Genomic DNA, 20986 nt, shown 5'->3' on the forward strand with positions numbered 1-20986 from the left:
TAAGGAAAGATAAACTCTAGATCTGCTCTGGAGCAGCCTGATGTAGAGAAAACCTTACCCACTAACATCGGCCACCACAAACGAATCCTAATTAGTAATTACAGGGAACTATAAAGAGAAGCGGACTCTGGTGAAAGCATGTGGGAAAACTTTGGAAAGCTGTAAGGAGAGAAAAACAGAAAGGGGAACATGCATTATAGTGAATGCAATTGATCTTTATGATGCAAGAAAATATACAACGTGGAACAAGAGGGAGAGTAGGTAGAAAGATAGCAATAATATATGCTTGTTTCCAGAATGTCTTACATACAACTGAGTTGTTGAAAGTAGTGGCCTGTGAACCTGTGGTACTTTGCTTCTGCAATTGTTTGAAAAATGGAGAAAAAGTTGAAAATGTATAAAAGGTTATTGAATTTGCAAGCTTTTTAAACGTCGAGGAAAAACGTTTTTCTGGGATGAATAACAGTAATTTGTTTTCCTTAACCTATCACTGCAAAATAAATGAAACACTACTTATAGTTTTTAGAATTTTTTTTTTAACTAATATAAAAACATGCTCACTTACCGTATGCTGGAGAATTGTCCTGCCAAAATTGGGTAATATTAACAATATGTGTAATTAGAAAATTAATGCTCAGTGCCTTTTCTTTTCCACATAAAGGCTATATGTATATAGTTAACAATTTTCTCCCCTGATTGTATAAATACATTTGTAATCAGACCACTTTCGACCGATAGACTTGATGCTCATTTATTTGACTTTGTACTGGTAAAGGCTCATTTGGCCGTTCTAGAGTATAAACTTTTGATTTGTGAAAGACACATACATCTTCACATCAGATGCATTACCTATTTAAGCAAGCTTTCTGACTTTGTCTTTCCTCACCTGTATTTTCTATGGCATTTCATGGTTGACAAATTCTGGGAAGAACAGAGAAAGGTGAAGCCTTTCCTCTCATCAAATACATTATTTGGCTTCTCTTTTGACCAGTGCTTAATTTGTAAATAAAAAGGTGCCGGTGCCCAAAGCCCTCCTCTTAAACATGTGGCTACTGCAATTAAATGTGGTAACACGGAATACTGAGGTGGCGTAAACCTGAAGCCATCTCGTGCCTTTTCAATCCATATAAAGCGACTCCCTGCCCCTTCTGCTCACTCTTGCAGCTTTCTACTTTCTCCCTTTGTGACACTTTTTCATTTTTCCCTTCCTCTGTCTATCCTATATGTGTCTTTTGCTCGCAGCAAATGCTTGAGGCAGAAGAATAAGCCCAGGCCCTCAAAAATAAGTGCCAGTGCTCAGCACCGGAAACAATAAGCACAAATTAAGCACTGCTTTTGACATACCTGAAGTATTAGAAAATGGTCACAGAATGTTCTAGTAGTGTGGTTATGTTATTTGTGTTGTGTTACTGCAATCCTTTATAAAATATTGTTGCTGTCTTTCTTTTCCACTTTGTAAAACAGGAAGAGAACCGACCTCAAAACCGAAAGCTGAAATGGATTACCGATTCCACTTTGATGCCACACTACAATAAATTACTCATCGGAACATGGTAAGCTTTTTGCAGATGTTTCCAGCATTTGTAGAAGCCAAGGCTTGTTTACCCTTATTGTGTGAGGATCTGAGATCAGGTCATAATAAAAACTGTGTATGTTATACATACCTAGTGCAAATAATTTAGATATTGACTTGTAGTATCTTAGTGAAGGATGATTGAATGCTTTCCAATTTGGGTATATCTACAACATTTAGAATAAATCCTCTCTAAATCATCTCTATCACAGTTGCATTTTAATTCCTATTTCACTTCACAAAATCTAGAACTGTTTTGATGATTGTAGTGCCCATGAATTGTCTTGTAACACATTATTGTGGTGCTATGAAGTCATCCAGCATAGTTACTGATTAACCAAATTCAGTCCTGTTTATCTGTGATTATTTTACCTAAGACATTTCCTATTTATCAAGTCAGCTTTTCACGCTAATTGCTGTCATTGGTGTATTACCTGTAGAAAGTTTTGTAGAATGAACATCCTTCCAGTAATCCATCTCATCTTCAGTAATTCTGGTCTAGTGGAGACACAGCTAAATATTTCTCTGAAATATAGATAGTTTATTGAGACCTGGATGCCTCTACTTGGTAGATTTTTAAAAGAGAGCATAACTGTTGATTTGATAGGTGTATATGAGGAACCCGATGAATTATGATAACAACGTAATCAAATCTGTATGTAAAATTTGGCATTTGTTTAAACAAACATTATTTCATCTTGGATTTTAATAGTGTTATTTTTTATTATTGTAAACATTAGTTTATTTGTATTTCTATGGTTAATTGTGAATGATGCTAAAATACAAATAGTCTTCATTAGTTCTGTATCCAATTCAGATTGTTTGCTTTCACGTCAATAGCATCATTCAGTACTGAATATGCACCTTTCCTTGGAAGTGTCAGGAATCAGGTTAGGTGACCGGCAGGTAGGGGCAGGAAGTGCTAGAGAATGGGACTGTGGAAGTTTAGATGGGCAAGAAAAACAGACCACTAATGTCTGGGAATCTTTGCAGCATAGCAGAGGACCTGAAGATGGATCATTGAAGAGTTTGATGAGAGATGCTGATAGAAGAACTTGTCCTAGTGACCTGGCTGCGAGAGAAAAATGCTTACACAGATGAAAATAGAGGCTTACGTTTAAATAAATGTGTACACCTCCCTGTCTCCCGGCAAAGGGTAGGGTAACTTTCTCTAACCCATCTCCCTGTGTTAGCATGAACTGGCAGTATTGCTCTTTGTTGTGATCTTGGGAGGTCTCTGACATCATTGGATCAATGATGTCAGAGAATAGAATGGAGATGTTCAGGGGATTCTGTGGGAAGACGGTTGGGAGTGAAGGAAGAAGCAAGAAGCAGCAGGCACTGTTGTGGATGCTGTATTAATAAAGACTTACCATACGACTTCCGGATCCTTGGATTTACTTCGTAACAGTGGCGACGAGAGTCTACAGCATCCACCGAACCTGGCGTGTGATATACTGACGGCTGGACTTTTTATTAGCGCTGTAGCGAGAAGGAGCGCTGTGATGACGTGGAAGTACTCCACCGTTGTAATGTAGGAGCTGATATTCAAATATTACTCCGTAATCTGAAGTGCTGAGTGCTGCGTGTCGAGTCACGCTGTGTTCATTGAAATTGCTGAACTGTGGCTGAGCTCCCGGTGAGAGAAGGTATTTGGCTGCACGTCTTTTCTTTTGGGAATGTCTCGAGCCGTTCTGGCAGCAGTAGTTTAAGCGCGTGTTTGAAGTTTGTGCTCTATTTTAAGGGAGGGAAGAAAAGGGAGAAGAAGAACTAACGGGATATCTTACACGCGCGCATTTTCAAGCAACGCGTGCATTTTCAAGCCCCGTGCGAACATGCGCATTTCAAAACGCTCGTGCGGATGTGCGCGTGTGGTTGTGGGAGCATTCCATAAGACTTTGTTCTGAGGAGACCATCTTCAGGACCAACAGAACACGGCGCGAGTCTTCCCAACAGTTGTCTTCAACCTTGATACATTACGAGATTGACACGAACTGCGGATCTCGCGTGGTTACAGTTCTATGGTGTCTAGTCTGCTAACTCATTTTTTTTTTCCTGGCACAAAGAACACATGTACTCATATGTTGTTCTTAGAAATGTTATATTTTATTGAAATGAAGAGTTAGACAACATATGTATAATATACTGTTCTTGATTTAAGTATTTTGAGGATTTTTAACATTTCATTTATCGATTTATTTTTTTTGGAGCATATTTCCTACACTATGTCTCATATGGCTACTCTCAGTTTATCTCAACCACCACAATTTGTATCTGAACGTGGGGAACCTATTCTACCGTGGAAAAAATGGATGAATCTTTTTGAATCTTATCTGATTGGCATTGGCGGAGAAATTTTTTCGCCAGCAAGGAAACAAGGAATTCTTCTGCATAATTTAGGTATTGAAGGGAGGAATATCTATGACAGCCTTGATCCTATTGCGATTGGTACTGCAGATGGTGATCCTAGGGATGTGTATGATATGTCAGTCATGATGTTGAAGAAACATTTTGATACTCGAATAAATGTAGTCATGGAAAGACATAAATTCTTTATGAGAACACAAGCTAGAGATGAAAGAGTGGGAAATTATATTGCCTCTCTTAAAACACTTGCACAGACATGTGAATTTTCTGGTTTAACTGATTCTCTTATCAGAGATCAACTGGTGAGATGTACCAATAATCCAAGTGTGCAAGAAAAGCTATTAGCAAAACATCCCTCTCTAGAAGAAGCTGTTGCTATTGTGGAGAGTTTGGAGCATGCCGCTTCCTGGGTTAAAGAAATGAAAAACACTACTGTGAACTGTTTTACTGACCCCTCTGCTAATCCGGCAGTAGCTAGAGTTTCCACTCAAGAAGGGTTACAGGAGAAGAAATCAGCGGCAAGTTATCTGAGAGGGGGCAGCGAGATGCTCAAAGAGTCCAAGCTTAAATGTTACAAATGTGGGAGTTCTGGACATTTGGCCAATAATCCAAGATGTTTTGCTAGGAATGTCAACTGCAGGAATTGTGGGAAGAAAGGACATTTAGCAAAAGTGTGCAAAAATCAGAAGATAAATATGATAGATGAAACAATATCGAGTCAACAGTTGATCTTAAATGTGAAGTGTCCTGATACTCAGAATTTCTCTATAAGTAGTGATACCAAGTTAGTCATGCCAAAATGTGATATAGAGATTGATGGTAAAATCGTTCCTGTCCTTGCAGATTCGGGCTCTCCTTTTACCTTAATAGGTGATAAAAACTGGGAGAAAATTTTTGGTAATGATCACATTGAACTTTTCCCTCCTGATATTAACCCCATAGGCTATGGTGGACAGCGAATTGATTTATTTGGCTATTCATTGATGACAATTAAATTCAAGGGGCGTGAAACTGTAGGGAAAATTTATGTGGCCAAACAAGGAGATAACTTGTTGGGGTGGAGACATCAAAAAGATCTGGGCATTATTCTCAACCCAAATTCCCCCGAACAAGTTCTTTCCATATCTCATATAGGAGGTGATGCTTCAATTGTGAATGAATTTCCTGAGGTGTTCAGTGACAGATTAGGGCTATTGGCAGATTTCAAGCATAAAATCATTTTTAAATCTTCTGCTAAACCTGTAGTACATAAAGTAAGGAAAGTACCTCATTTGATGTTATCTCCATTGCAGGGTGAGCTTAATAGATTACAGAGTTTGGGAGTTATAGAAGAGATTGAAGCTTCGGAATGGTTGGCTCCCATTGTTCTAGTTCCCAAGGACAATGGTTCTAAAATTAGAATGTGTGTGGATTTGAGAGGTCTAAACCAGTGCATATGGGTAGATCGCCAACCTTTGCCAAATATCAATGAAACCTTAACCATGCTCTCACAAGCCAAGGTATTTAGTGTGTTAGATTTATCTGCGGCCTATCATCAAATTTTACTTCATGAGGACTCAAGACACTTAACTTCTTTTGTTACGCCTTTGGGAGCTTTTAGATTTATTAGAATGCCATTTGGTTTAGCGTCAGCAGCTGCGTGTTTCCAAAGAATAATGAAAGAAGTGCTTAAGGGTTTGAGTTCTGTCCTATTCTTTCAAAATGATATGTTAATTTATAGTGAAAATGAAGAGGAGCATAATATTGCTCTCAGAGCAGTTCTGAGGAGATTAAAAGAAAAAGGATTGACCTTAAAGAAAGAAAAGTGCAAGTTCAAGGTTGGAACAGTTTCTTATTTAGGACACACTATTTCTGGTGATGGTATTAAACCTAAAGTGTCATTGGCCAAATCTATCATATCAATGCCCACTCCTTCGGACAGAGATCAAGTGCGCTCATTTCTTGGTCTAGCAGAATATTACTCAAAGTTTATTAGAAAGTTTGCGAGTGTAGTGCAACCTTTAAGAGCCATGCTAAAGAAAGGTGTGGATTTTGTGTGGTCCTCAGAGTGTGAAGAGGCTTTTAACATTGTTAAATCCAGAATTGGTGAAATGCCTACACTGGGCCATTTTGATACTAGGAGGAAATCTTTGTTGTCCACGGATGCTAGCCTGAAGGGTTTAGGTGCGGTTCTTTCACAATTAGTTGATGGTGAAGAGAAAGTAGTGGCCTTTGCCTCTCGTTCTCTTAGAGAGGCAGAAGTCTGCTATTCAGTAATAGAGCGTGAAGCTTTGGCATGCAATTGGGCTGTTAACCATTTCAAGTACTACCTTTGGGGGTTGCCGTTTGTAATTAGAAGTAATCACAGACCTTTAGTGCAGATATTTTCGTGCCGTAAATTGAAAACACAACTCCACGCATCAAGCGTTGGGTTGAAGGTCTAATGGAATATAATTTCCATGTGGAGTACCTACCAGGGAAAGATAACATTCCGGCAGATTTCCTTTCTAGATTACCTTTGGCGGACCACACTACGGATGATCAAATTCCAGTTTTGTGGATTAAAGAACCAGCTATTGATAAGGAAAGTTGGGAGTTAGAATGTGAACGAGACACAGTTCGCATGCTGGTTTCAGAATATGTTGTGAGGGGTTGGCCTGATTTATGCAACTGTCCAGATGATGTTAAAGCATTTTGGAATGTCAAAGATGAATTGAGTATTGTTGGAAATGATCTGTACAGATGTGATAGGTTGGTTCCTCCAGTTGGGTTGTATGAGAGGCTGATCAATTTAGCTCATGAGGGACATTTAGGCAGGAATTTAACCAAGGCTAGTGTTAGAGAATGCTATTGGTGGCCAGGCCTTGATAGACATGTTGAGGCAGTTGTAAAAAATTGTATGTATTGTGCAAGGAGTGATAAATCCAAAAGTGTAAGAACTTCTCCTTTATCTCCGATCCGTGTTCCTGATGAACCATGGTGCAAACTTGGTTTAGATATTGTGGGAACGTTTGAAGCTTTACCTCATAATGAGAGATTTGCAATTGTGTTAGTCGATTATATGTCCAAATGGGTCACTGCAAGTTGTGTGAGTGCCATCACCACTAAAGTTGTTATAGAGTTCCTAACTGATGTTTTTGCATGTGAGGGTATTCCAAAGGTGATAGCCACTGATAATGGTGTACAATTTACTTCATTGGAAATGAAGAATGTTCTCAACAACCTAGCTATCTCTCACTTTCGCACTGCCTTATATTCCCCCCAAGCCAATGGGTTGGTTGAAAAGATGAACCAGTTGGTGGTAGCTAGTGCACAGACTGCCATGGACAATTGTATACCTTTAAAAAATGTCCTCAGGGAGAAATTATGGGCCCACAGAAATGCTCCTAATGCTGTTTTGGGTATGTCTCCTTTTAGAATATTGAGAGGTAGAATGGCGGGTTCTAAACTTAATCCCTTGTGGTTGTTTGGCTGATAAGGAGGTTAAGGATTCACCAGATGGTAATGATGCTATCCGACACAGAGTTGTTGCGAATCAAGCAAAATATAAGGAAGCATTTGATGTAAAACATGGTGCTCATCAAAGATGGTGGCATGTAGGTGACATGGTGTACGTTAAGAAACCTTTCTGGTCAAAGAAAGGGGCGTTTACGTTCATGGGACCGAAGAAAATTGTGCAAGTGAGGAAGAATGTTGTTGTTCTGGAAGGGGGTGATGTGTGGAGCATGTCGCGCTTAGCCAAATGTGTGAATGACAGACCAATGACTGAGGGAAGGTACAGGGAGGAAAATGTTGGTGGATCTGATCCTGATCCTGGAGAGAAGATTAGAAGGAGTGTAAGGAATAAAACAACTCCCAAATACTTAGAAGATTTTACACATTAAGGAAGCTATGTCAGTAACATTGTGTGTGTGTAATTGCATATTGTTCATGTGCTGATCATTTATGGTTATTCTATTTTCATTTTAGTTGCCTTAGCTAAAGATACGTTTTTGACAATGGGCCATCATTTTTGTTTTCCCTGTTATGTGTTGCATTGCATTGATCTTCTTTTCTTTCTTTGTATTCCTTTTATCACTGTGTTGTAGTGTTATTATATATATAACGAAGTTAAGTTATTTTTATGTTTCTATGGGGAGGAGATGTGGTGTGATCTTGGGAGGTCTCTGACATCATTGGATCAATGATGTCAGAGAATAGAATGGAGATGTTCAGGGGATTCTGTGGGAAGACGGTTGGGAGTGAAGGAAGAAGCAAGAAGCAGCAGGCACTGTTGTGGATGCTGTATTAATAAAGACTTACCATACGACTTCCGGATCCTTGGATTTACTTTGTAACACTCTTGTAGACTGTTGTTTGTGGGAATAATGTTGAAGCACTCATTTGGGCAACTTGCAATCACAAACATGACTATAAGTCAATATTGTTACACTATTTCTTGCTAAAAATGGCTGTTACACTGAGAAATGTAGAACAGTATTTGAATACATACTCTAATGATGCCCAGGTTGTTGCTGTGAAAATAAAAAGTACCTTTGACAATAGAGAGCATATTTGCCATTATCAAGGTGTAGAACAGAATATAGTGGTATTAAACACTAATGCAAAGGAAGAGACGGGTATTGAGAAAAAACTTGGAGTAAATTACACCTCAGCTATAAAAAGGCTTGATGGATCAACACCTCCAGGAGATTTTCTCTAACTAACAAGGTGGCTGCGAAAGTTAACACACCAAACACACCCAGAGCCTAGTGAACAGGATAATGTGATCATCAGATCAACGATGGGGCACACAACCAAATTCAGCTTCTAAACACATTACAGTATAATACTAGTAGTAATAGTAATAGTAGTTGTTGTGGTAGTGGTAGGAGTGACAGTAGTAGTAACAATAATAATACCAATAACAGCAACTTATGGAGGAGATGCAGTGACAAATTAGTGAACATACAACTGTGCTTCGCAAGTCAAGTGTTGGGATAAAGGGCAAGCTTAAAAAAATGATCATAGTCACAACCAAATGGCTATAGCAGTGGAAGAAAATAGGGCTCACAAGGAGGCTGAAGAGACTCATAATGAGGCAGTGCATGTTTCAGTAGTAGTACATAGCTAGGGGAGTGCTCTGTTAGCATGTACTACACATGCTCTGGTCAGCAAAATGACGGCTGAAGATAAAATGTATTCTGAAAATAGGAAGTCTACCTTGCCCACATCTTTCTCTCTGGAATAATTTGCTGCTCCATTGGACCCCGCCCTGATGATGTGTGCAGGCTTTTTCTGCTAATCACAGGAGCCAAGGCGCTTCACAAAAAAGAAGTATTTTCTTTCCTTTTTTACGGGTGAGCGCAAAGCACTCCACCCCCTGTAGTAATCTCTCTTTGGGCATCCAACCACGTCCATGTCACGTCCGTCACTTTCATTGGTTTGTGGGGTTGCCTTTTAAAATCCGCTTGCTTTCATTTGTGAAAGGCATGCATAGGTCATGCCTTTTCCGGTGTTTAGCCCACCTACACAGCACTGGTAAACTACTGAAAACATACTAGGCTTGATGTTTTCAGCATGGTTTCCGTACTACTTTATCCATCTATTTTCCACACAGCGCAATCGCGCTGGGGTTTACATAGCGCGATCGCGCTCGGTTTTTCCATTTTCAATTTCAGCACAATCGTGCTGCATTTTACATAGTGCGATCGTGTTTTTTTTTCTTTTAATTTGTGTGGGAAAAGTCAGGTTAGGAGTTTACAACGCTAATAGCTCTAACTCGAGCAAATACGAGACCTGTTGCATTGAAAATGCCTGTTGTGTTTTTGTTTTTTAATTGCAATATTAACATTTTCAGCACATAGATAAGAAATGTAGATGCATATTCCAAAAGTACTTAAAGTACAGCATTGAAATTCATAATATTTGATACATTATTGCAAAAATAAAAATTAGAAATGGATTTGTGTAATACTGTGCTTGAATAATCAACCAAAATGATGGATGACAATTTATTATCTTAATAAACCTTACAAAAAAGTAGTATGGTTTTTATGTTTTATAGCACATACAACCTTTGTTCTAAATGTTAACAACTTGTACAAATCGTGCATCACAAGACGAACATGTGTTCTTCTTCCTGCACTAACCATAACCTTTCACCAACTTTGGTGTCCTTTGGATTGTTGTCTTAATCCATAGATATATACAGATTAATGTTTTTGCCACTCCATGAAACATGAAAAGCATTACATTAGTTGCAGAAATTTGGATGAGGTGTATTGTAGATCACCCATACATACAAGAAGTCACAGAAATCTACGTTTAAACACGGTAAACATTAGTTTGATAGTGGTTCACATATTAATATGGGCTTAATTATACTTGTTTTTGCCCTTGGCCAATTGCTGTGGAAGGGAAGTCAACATCCATTGCTTCAATGGATGTGCACTGTGCCCTGCTTTAAAGAGAGAAGCAACTTAAACCAGTGTTAAATTAAAAAATAGTGGGAAACTATTATGCATTGTGAAGTATGTGCAGAAGTTCACCGTCACATGATTAGTTCTCCCAAGTTAAAACAAGTACTGGCAAATCCAACAGTTCTGGATTTTTGCTAGGAGAAGAACATAGTACTAGTTGGACACCTTTGTGTGTGTTGCCTCTAGCTAATCTAAAAAGAATGGGCCACATGTATCATACTTTTTTTGCATTTGCAAACGGTGCGAATCGCAAATTTCGGCCGTTTGCGAATGCAAAAATGCCTTTCGAGATGTATGAAAGGCATTCCCTGTGCAATTTTAAGGAATCGTTAAAATAGCAGAATAGGGAATTCCTATTTGAGATTTCCAAAGCACATGTATCAAGCATTTCCTAAATGTGAATCGGGCATTTAGGAAATGCAATTACCACCAAATCCAATTTGGTGGTAAACATGTGCAATTTTAAAAAATGCATTATAAATGCATTTTCAAAAATGACATGTAGCGCACAAATGCCCCTAGGCATGTGTGTGCTTCACATGTCCGCAAATATTTTTTTGGGGTGCATCAGAGGGGGCCTTAGGCCCCCAGCACCCTGGGGTTTGCATTACCTAATTTGCAAATTCCTAATTGGAATTTGCAAATTGGGAAATGCAAAACCATTAGCAACTATGGGCCGACAGGTCCATAGGGATGAATGGCGTCCCATTCTCTAATTGCGCTTCGGTAATAGCGATTGCGAATTTTAAGAAATCGCTATTACCGAATCGCAAATTTCATACATCCCATTTTGCATTTCTTAAATAGCGATTTCATAAAAATCGTTGCTTAAGAAATGCAAAACGGATCTTTGATACATCTGGCCCAATATTCCATAATGGAGCAACTTCTTAAGCTACAACAAAATGGAGGGTGGGAGTTGGGCTAATATCCGAAGAGAATGAATCTGCAGAGTTATGTTGTACATTCAAAGAAGAATATTGTGAAAATGATTTAGAAGTGGAGGTTTGTATCATAAGTGGGGAACTTAAAAGACTTGCACAACAAAATATTACACAAGGCCTCAAACAATCATGCAAATGCTACTAAACCTGCAGATCTCGGGCCAGATGTACGAAAAAAGCAAATTGCGGCCCCATTGCGAGTATAGGCACTCGCTAACATGGAGGCCTGCTGACGTCAGCAGGCCTCCATGTTAGCGACCTGCTTGTCAATAAAGCAGGTTTTTTTTTCTAAAGTGTAGCCCGTTTTCCCTAAGGGAAAACGAGCTGCACTTTAAAAAAATCCGAAACCTTTAGTTTCGGTTTTTCAGGGCAGGGAGTGGTCCCTTGGACCACTCCCTGCCCTGAAAAATTAATATCTGGTCCAGTCACAAAGGGGAAGGGGTCCCATGGGGACCCCTTCCCGTTTGCGACTGGGTTACCATCCACTTCAAGTGGATGGTAACTGCGAGTCCATTTGCGGCCGCGAATGGAATTGCATACCAGTGCGAGTCGCTAATAGGAAGGGAACACCCCTTCCTATTAGCGAGTCTGAAATGCATTTTGCGAGTCGGATCCGACTCGCAAAATGCATTTCTGCATAGCAAACCCACGTTTGCGAGTCGCAAACGGCGATTTTCGCCGTTTGCGACTCGCAAACGGGTTGCTACATCTGGCCCCTCATAACTTAAATGTTTTACTCGTTTTAAGAGTAATGCATTAACTCCTTATTTGGAAGTAACCGTTTTTTTATTCAAGAGTAACAAGCAGCAGTGTTGTATGTGCAGACCTTTAAGTCTCAGAAACTCCGATGCTTATAAAAAAGCATTGTCAGAGCCAAAAAATCTCGCCTTTGTAACGCCAGTGCCAAGCTACTAATTACTTGTAAAGCAATGTTTAAAAAAACGTAAAAGAAAAAACATTTCCAATACCGGAGGAAAAGTAAACACCTCAAGATATATCAAAACTATATATTGAATTCGATATTTTTAATTACATGGTTCATTTTTCAATAACTGTGACTCGGGAGTTTAGAAATGAACACAAAAATCAGCTAGTAACCAATTCCTTTCATGAATAACACTTGCGCAAACCTTACAGGTGCACCATAGTTCATGGCATAACATACTGCAAATTGCTCTAGCCATAAAAAAGGCCTGTCCTTTAGTCCTTGTTAGTTTTGAGTTCTGACATCAGAACATTTTTCATTAAAAAAAAGTCCGTAGTTGCCACGAAAAATACATTATATGCATCTGTTTACTCATAATGCTACCGCAGGCCCCAACACCTACAGCCCCCTTCTCTCAGCAGCTAGGAGGCAGGTGGCAAATAGATGTTTGCGAACAGCTCTGCTAGCTTCAACTTTCAGGTACTGAAAGCACCTCTACAAAAAAGAAATGAAAATGCTTGCAAGAGACAGCACCGAAATTGCTTTTGAAATCACCTTGCCCTGTGTGCCAAAACATGGCCACTGGTCAAACCTAGAGAATGCTCTTTTCATGGATAGTTACTAAACCTGGTAGGAAAAAACAAGTTGTATTTTTGCTTTTCCTTTGCATGAACAGTTCTGCAGAAATTGTTATTTTTAAATTACAGTCAAAGAACTTTTATTAAAAGTATTTTCTTATGAAATAGCAATAATGTTACTAAATTGTACCTACTTGGTGTTCTAAGCTCTAATGTTTGTTATAGGTTTGCACACTTGGCGTATTGACTTTTACATAATCAATGATCCTCTCTTTCATATCTTGCTATGTCTAAAACTGTTACAAACTTCAAATATTTAAGTGTTTTAGCGTAATGAAATAGCTTTTCACATTTCTTATGTTGGACATGATTTATGTGTGAGCAGTATTTAAGAAGTCACATTGTCGAAAGCATACAAAATCTGTAACTTGAAGATACTGCAAGCCATTGGAAGTCATTGCAAGTTACCTGAAAGTTCTATGAACTTATTGTCAGGTGGCTTGTGATATTCTGATTACATACAGTGTATTGCACTTTATGCATTATGTAATGCTGCTGTGTAAAATATATGCATCGAGGCCAATTTCCAAGGTATATGCAACCGAAGAAATGTAGTTACAGTCGAAAACCTCTTCATTTACACCTGCCAGCAATTCACAAAAGGATCCCTATAGTAAATCCCACACAAAGGGTGGAAAGTGTATGTTACAAGGCAAGTGTGTGTTACAAGGCTCAGTTATCCTTATATGTTAATGAATGCCCATAAACCCAGATATTAAGGGGCAGTCCCAAACGCCGATCTGATTTTTTTTCACATTGGGAATGGTCGGAGATTCAATCAATGGCTGGAGTAACTTCCCTTCCAAGTCCAGATTTAGCGGAAGGATCATCAGGAAATTCAAAAATGTGTGCATTTTCACGGTGGGCTTCATTACCCATGTGTTTAAATCTACAGATTTCAGGTGTACATTTCAGCACGGGGGAATGGGAGTTGTGCCAGGTCCTAGTTTCCATGTCGATATTTTGCATATCCATCTGGAAACTAGTACCTGACACACTTAATGAAAATAACTGCAAAAAAAGTATATCTGCACCTGTATATATAACTTTTATAAGTATGCATTCTTTGTCTTGTTCTAGAAAAACTGAAATATTTATGTCTAAGAGCCAGATGCCATATGTCATATGCCATCCTACAGAAGTGCCTCTGCAGAGCTGAGGTGATCTGCACCCATTTTTCGTGCTAAAGGGCTCTAGATTCTTGGGCACCCCATTTAGAGTTCTGCATTGCCCCGGGGCAGCCCTAAAATTTATGTTGCTATAGGTAAAAACAACAGAGTATGCAAAATCACACTTCTCCTTTCTTGTGCACTCACTCACTAACTTGCATGCATGTTAACGCTCATACAAATGAGTAAATCAACAAAATATTTTTTTAGCATCAATACTGTATCCTTAATTGATCTAACACGTTTATATGTTTACTTGTTCTTTCACACAAAAACACACCTCAGTGAAAATAAATACAGGTAGGGATAAGTGGGCTACCTAGGATAAATATGTTTATGCCCCCCACCTCCTGCTAACCAAGTTAAACAGCCATCTTTGTAGTGTGGAGATGTACATTTCTAGTCTACCTAACGTCAAAGAGTGATCCCTCATTTGCATGGGGGCATGACATCAGAATGATGAAATACCTTTTCCTTTGCACATGTAACATATTACAGACACACATGCTTTACTAAGATGCCATTTCTGCCCAAAGTCTTTGGCCTTGGAGGCTACGAAGGGTCCCAAAACACCCTGGTTCGTCTTCTTGACTTGCCTCCTAACAAGACCAGAGACTGAGAACAAAAAGAAGCCCTGGCAGAAATGTTCAAACCAGCTCCACTCTCTTCCTCCTCTCTCATTTCTCTCTCCTTTTCTCTTATCCTCGCTCTTTTTTGTCTCTCCCATCGAAAGCACCTCTCTCTTGTCTCAAGCACCTGCTGTCCTTCTGTAAATACCTGTGGGAGGCTGGAGAAAGTAGAAGAGGTGCCAGTAATGGCCCTCTGCCTTCCAAAAACCTCCCTCCTCTGCTTCCAGTCTACAGAGGAAATGCCTGATGGAATAAATGCGCAGTCTGGAGCTGCCTACAAAAGCAGACAGGGCTCCAACTCCAGTGAAACACAGAGCAGTGGTTTGAACCACCACTTCATACTTTGCTGCTTCATTGTCTATATCTCATGGGCTTACTCAGAAGGTGTGCAACGGCTCAAGCTGCGACATGCACGTTGGAACGTACTCCAGCGTCAGGTCAGCATTGCGGGTCATTTTATGGCTCATACAGTGGTTCTGCAACACTTTTTAGAGTAGGAGTGCTGCCATCAATGTTCCATAACCAGAACCATAGGGACTGTGAAAAATCTGAGCGCCACACAAAGAGCAAGCATAGCAAATGAGTCACGTCCATTCAGCAAGAGAGTGGTAAGGATGTGGTAGCTCGTGGTGCATTTTGAGAAACAATGTTGCAAATCTACTACTAAAGTATGCTGTAGTAGTGTACCATCCTTTACAGACAGCAAATTTTCTATTGAAATGGCCAAGTATTTTGCAGTGACATGCAGTTTTACTGATAGAATTATCTAACACACAAAAGATGATGTGTTGAAATTGGCTTTCAGCAAACATTTACCATTTGCTCATCACCAAGTAAAGTGCCATGTTTCCTTTTGATCCTATTAACATCTTTGTTTACATCACACTTCAGAAGTATAAAACATTTGCTTCATTTGTGCTCACCTAACTGCTGATGTATTTTGAATATTTGTTGTTAATTTACAGTGTTTTAAATGTTTCTCTGTGTTAGTAAAACACAGATGTTCTATAACCTCTCCTTTCATACTCCCTGTACTCCAGCAAGATTGTCAGATAGTTAACTTTACAAAGTCCTCTAATTTTGCAATCACAGAAAGAAAAGTAAACACCAATCTTGTGTTAAAAGAATAAGCACTAATCTGTAAGAAGACACAGCCTGACATTTAACCTCTGTCTTTGACTGCAGAGCAAATGCGACATGATAAAAACAAACCTTAAAGGCCTCTTTACTGCTCACTCACCTTCTGAACCCCAGCATTGTTATTTTGAGGACCCTGCAGCACCACCTGCACATCTATTTCCATTGCCTATTGTTAGACTTTCCATCCTTGGCGTGGTCTCCCTTAACTTTTTGCCTCTGTTCCCCAGGTTGTTGATGTGTGCTGGACTCTGATTTTACTGTTTTTGTTACTCTGGGCACTTTACCACTGCTAACCAGTGCTAAAGTGCAAGTGCTCATTTACAAAATATGTATGTAATTGGCTTATCCATGATTGGCATATTTGATTTATTAGTAAGTCCCTAGTACAGTGCACTAGAGGTGCCCAGGGCCTATAAATCAAATGCTACTAGTGGGCCTGCAGCACTGGTTGTGCCACCCACATAAGTAAATCTGTAATCATGTCTCAGACCTGCCACTGCAGTGTCTGTGTGTGCAGTTTTAACTGTAAATTCGACTTGGCAAGTGTACCCACTTACCAGGCCTAAACCTTCCCTTTTCTTACATGTCAGACACCCCTAAGGTAGGCCCTAGGTAGCCCCAAGGGCAGGGTGCAGTGTATGGTTAAGGTAGGACATATAGTAATGTGGTTTATATGTCCTGACAGTGAAATATTGCTAAATTTGTTTTTCACTGTTGCAAGGCCTGTCCCTCTCATAGGTTAACATGGGGGCTACCTTTAAATCTGATTAAAGTGTAGATTCCATTTGGGAGCGGATGGACATGTGGAGTTTGGGGTCTCTGAGCTCACAATTTAAAAATACATCTTTTAGTAAAGTTGATTTTAAGATTGTGTGTTTGAAAATGCAACTTTTAAAAAGTGGGCATTTTCTTGCTTATACCATTTCTGTAACTGCCTTTTTGTGGATTCCCTGTCTGGGTCAGTTTGATAGTTGGGCTGGTTGTACCTCACACTAGACAGTGACACAAAGGGAGCTCGGGTGTAGCCTGCATATCCTGATGAGCCATCTGTGCTAAGAGGGAGGGGAGGAGTGGTCACTCACACCTGAAAGGGCTGTGCCTGCCCTCACACAATGCAGTCTCCAACCCACTGGTGAGTGTATGGGGCCTGGCCTGGGCAAGGTAGGATTTCACATTCAAAAGAGACTTTACTTTGTAGTAGGCCTACTTCAAAGGAGAAATTGGGTATAAGAAGGGCACCCAAAACCACAGACTTTAGATCACTTCTGGACATCAAGAGGAACCTCTGCCTGGAGAAGAGCTGAAGAGCTGAGGAGAAGTGCTAACCTGACTGTCAACCAAAGACCCCATTTCTAACACCTATGGACACCTGATTTGTGACCTTCAGGGGTCAAATCAGGACACATGTTCCATCAGTGGAGCCAAAACCTGTTTAGCAGTGGCCAATAAATAAAAAACTGACTTTAAAGCATTTAATTTACACTGCCAGAGTAACTCAGACCATGCTGACACTTTCTGTGATTTAAGCTAACCACTAACTTAAACAAACACTGACAAAAAGCAATCTTGATACAGACCACTACATCAGCATACCTGACACTAGTCTGTTCTTGTGTATCAGCCTTCACTATTTTTTTAACTTATGGATAGCATGTAGTGTCACGGTCTGCCTGATCCTTCTCACCTTTGGCTGAGGAACTTGAAAGAGCACTTGCTCTTCTGCTGGTTCTGGACTGACCAAGATAAGGGCGACCCTTTCTAGTAGCCACAATGCTGCTTGACAGGTAACGCCTAAGCAGCCAGTACCCTCCAGAAGGAGTCCCAGAGAAAAGAAAAAAAAATGTGGGAAAAACCTCTACACAGGAACTCCTGAAAAAGAGTTAAAACAAAGAATTGAAAAAGGGGGAAAAAGGGAAAAAATAGAAAAGCTCAATCAAAAGTAGCAGGAACTGGAGAAAAGTACGACGAAACAGGAGCGAGGATCACCACCAAACAGAAGTGTTTGCAACACAAAGAAGACTAGGGCTGAATCACTTATATACCAGGAGACAGGAAGTGACACAACAGGAAAAGAGAGCGACATCATCTTGGATTGGGAAAGAGCAAAAAAAAAGAATAGGAAAAAGGTAGCAGTATAAAAGAAAAGAGCATGCTGGGAAAAAAGAACACAAAGAACACATGGAGACCAGAAGAAAGAAAAGGCGAACAGAGAAAAGTAAAAAAAAAAAAGAAAAGAAGAAAAGAAGAGGAGTCCCCCGCACCAGGTAGAGAAAGAAGATATGTCAGGGAGATAGACTATAAGGGCGGCGCGACCAGGAGAATGAAATGTGCTTCCTGAAATACGCTGTCAAAGAAATACAAAAATGTGGGCTGTGGTAAGGACGGCGCTCCGATACTCAAAGTGGCGGCCTGATCACGGCTGGCAAAAGAGACGCCACGGTTAAGCACGGCGTCACATGTAGCACAAGCAGTTGAGCTCTTCCCTTACACTTACACTTTTGTTCCCTTTAAAGAGGATATTACAATATGACACCTTGTGACTGATAGCCCCCAAGACTCTGTACCTTCTACTGTGATCCCAGTAGTTTGAAGCAAAGCCCTCATCCACTTTTTGTGGCATGCTTCATTATCGGACATGCTTCTACACCTACTGTACCGTAATGTACAATGGTGGAGCTTGGTCATATATCAAGCTCTATATTACAATTTGGGATATTGCCATAGGTGGTTAAAACTTTATAGTGGATTTCCAAATCAGTTTAATTCATTATTTTCGGGTTCTTCTGACAGGATTAAAAGTACAAGAATATAGATGATCGTAGGGGTATTTACCACCCTACCATTCCTCAGTTTGTATCAGCATGTTTCAGTCTTTTATCACGCTCAACAGAGTCAACAAGCTTTCTTCAGGACCGAAAGATCCCAACTGGCTATTATTCTAATGAGTCAGTCGTAGTCTTGTCATTCAGAAGATGTTAACCTTACTTGTGGTTTTCTTGTGACAATGGATGAGCACATACTGTAAGGGTTAATATGCATAAGGCATAATTTATAGTAAACATGCTGCCACGTTTTTCTGTCACATAATATACACATGTTGTTAACAGTCAACATGATGTTATACACTGCACACAAGATACACAGCACTCAAAGGACTGCTCACCCTGCACTCACACAGAGAGGCTACTCACTTTGCACTCACATATGAGAGAGGGAGCACCCCTCTGGGATCCATGTCCACTTTGAGCCTCCCAATGCGCAGAGGTGCAGAACTAACACAAAGGAGAGCCTCAATAACCATCAAAGTGTACTAGTAAAACAAAGATTTCTCTTAGTCTCATAAAAGAAGAATCTGTTAGAGAGGGGATATATTTTCCTTCCTAAAATTACTTTGTGTACTAGGCATAGGGATTTGAACTTCACCGTTTGTCTCACAAGCAACCAGTGAAATCTCACTAGCCCAAATTGCCATTTGTACTGAGTGATTGGTGTAAAAATGACATATTCCGGGACTACAGTTTTGCAACCTGTTGATAGTGGCAAGCAAGCATTTTTCATGCAAGCATAATTTAGCATGAACCTCAATTATTTTCCTTGGTGTAAGAAATTTTGTTGTTGGTAGACTCGGTGTGAGCCCTGGTCAAGCATCAAACACAATCCCTGTCATGGTAAGGCACAAGCAAACCTCAAATTGACTTGTGTTCAACTCCCTGGTATCTTGGCACAAAGTAGTCAGGCTGAACTTAGAGGCAATGTGTAAAGTATGAGTGCAACACTTCAAACAGTAAAACAGTGAAGGACCACACTAAAAGGACCCCACAACAAATTAGAAAAATAGAACTTTCTTTAATAAATAATACAAGACCAAAATGACAAAAATCCAATTAGTAGAATCGGAGATATTCAATTTAAAAGATTTAGGTAAAAATAGAGCAAAAAAGCACAAAGTGCTAACTGTGTATATCTGGTAGTGCTGGACCAGGACAACGTCACAAGTGGAGCACGGGCTGGCTACAAGGACCCAGTAAGACCTGCAGAACATAGTACTTTCAATACTGGTTTGTGAATCGCTGCGTGGTTCTGTATCGAAGATGCATCATGCAGCCAAAGCAATGTGTTGGTTCCAGGATGCGGTGAGGCTGCGGTGCGAGGTCGTGTTGCGTCATCATCAAAGATCCCATTGACAAGGGCATGCTATGCGAAAGCAGGCGTCAAGGACGCAGCGTGCAGTCAGGGGGATGTGTTAGTTCCAAAGTGCTGTGAGACTGCGATGAGGAGTCCAGCGTCGTCGTTAAGGCTGCCATCAATGAGGGATGTGAGGGCCTGTGCTGAAGATGCATTACACATTCAGGGTGATGTGGCGATTCTGTAGAGCTGCAGTGCAATGTGGGTGTTAGACCTGACAGCCTTAGAGTGGTCATCCTCCAACTTTTTGCCTGCCTCCCTCCACTTTTCTGACACTGTTTTTGCTGGTTTTAGGACTCTGCACACTTTACCACTGCTAACCAGTGCTAAAGTGCATATGCTGTTTCCCTTAAACATGTTAATATTGGTTCATTCCCAATTGGCATGTTTGATTTACTTGTAAGTCCCTAGTAAAGTGCACTACATGGTAGCGCTTCTTATATAATAAAATGATTAAGTTGAAATTGTAATGGTGTAGGGTTCTATAAGCATAGTATCCTTTGAGCTCACCCCTGTTGCATAGCAAGGTGTAGTGTTGAGGGCCCTGGGCCCTCATACTACCAAAAATAACCACACGGACAAATGGTTACAGTATTAGTAATTGTAACTGGCCTCGGACACGTGTCCCCGGGCCCTTTTTATTAGCAGGGTCACCTGACCAATAACACCTGTGATGGATGGGTGTGGGGTAAGTGTGGAAGTCAGCCCTCAAGGACTGGCTGGTGAAAGCACTTCATAGTCGAAACACTAGTATGAGTCCAGCCAGACTTTACATCCCTCCCAAACTTTATTTAAAAAAAAAAAAAACTAAACCTATGAGAGAGAAATAAACACTAAAATAAACACCACTGAGTCTCTTGAGGCAGTCCACTGGACATGATGAGTGGACAGGTGCAGCAGAGGGGCACCTGGCATCACGGCACGTCTTCATAGTTGAACCAGACTTCTCTGGGCACAAATGGCAGTGTTGAAGAGG

The 20986-nt window shown here is 40.2% G+C and overlaps 1 protein-coding gene across 2 annotated transcripts in view; it reads left to right on the forward strand.

Moving 5' to 3' along the window:
• The window catches only part of LOC138301837 (cilia- and flagella-associated protein 337-like), a 455621-nt gene that overhangs the window by 77564 nt on the left and 357071 nt on the right, over positions 1 to 20986 (forward strand). For both annotated transcript variants that reach the window (XM_069242337.1, XM_069242343.1), the window contains exon 3: positions 1465 to 1553. In XM_069242337.1, the coding sequence (XP_069098438.1) occupies positions 1465 to 1553 (89 nt within the window). The remainder of the gene's footprint in view (positions 1 to 1464; positions 1554 to 20986) is intronic.

This window comes from Pleurodeles waltl, chromosome 1_2 (assembly GCF_031143425.1).
Source record: "Pleurodeles waltl isolate 20211129_DDA chromosome 1_2, aPleWal1.hap1.20221129, whole genome shotgun sequence".
NCBI lineage: Eukaryota > Metazoa > Chordata > Amphibia > Caudata > Salamandridae > Pleurodeles > Pleurodeles waltl.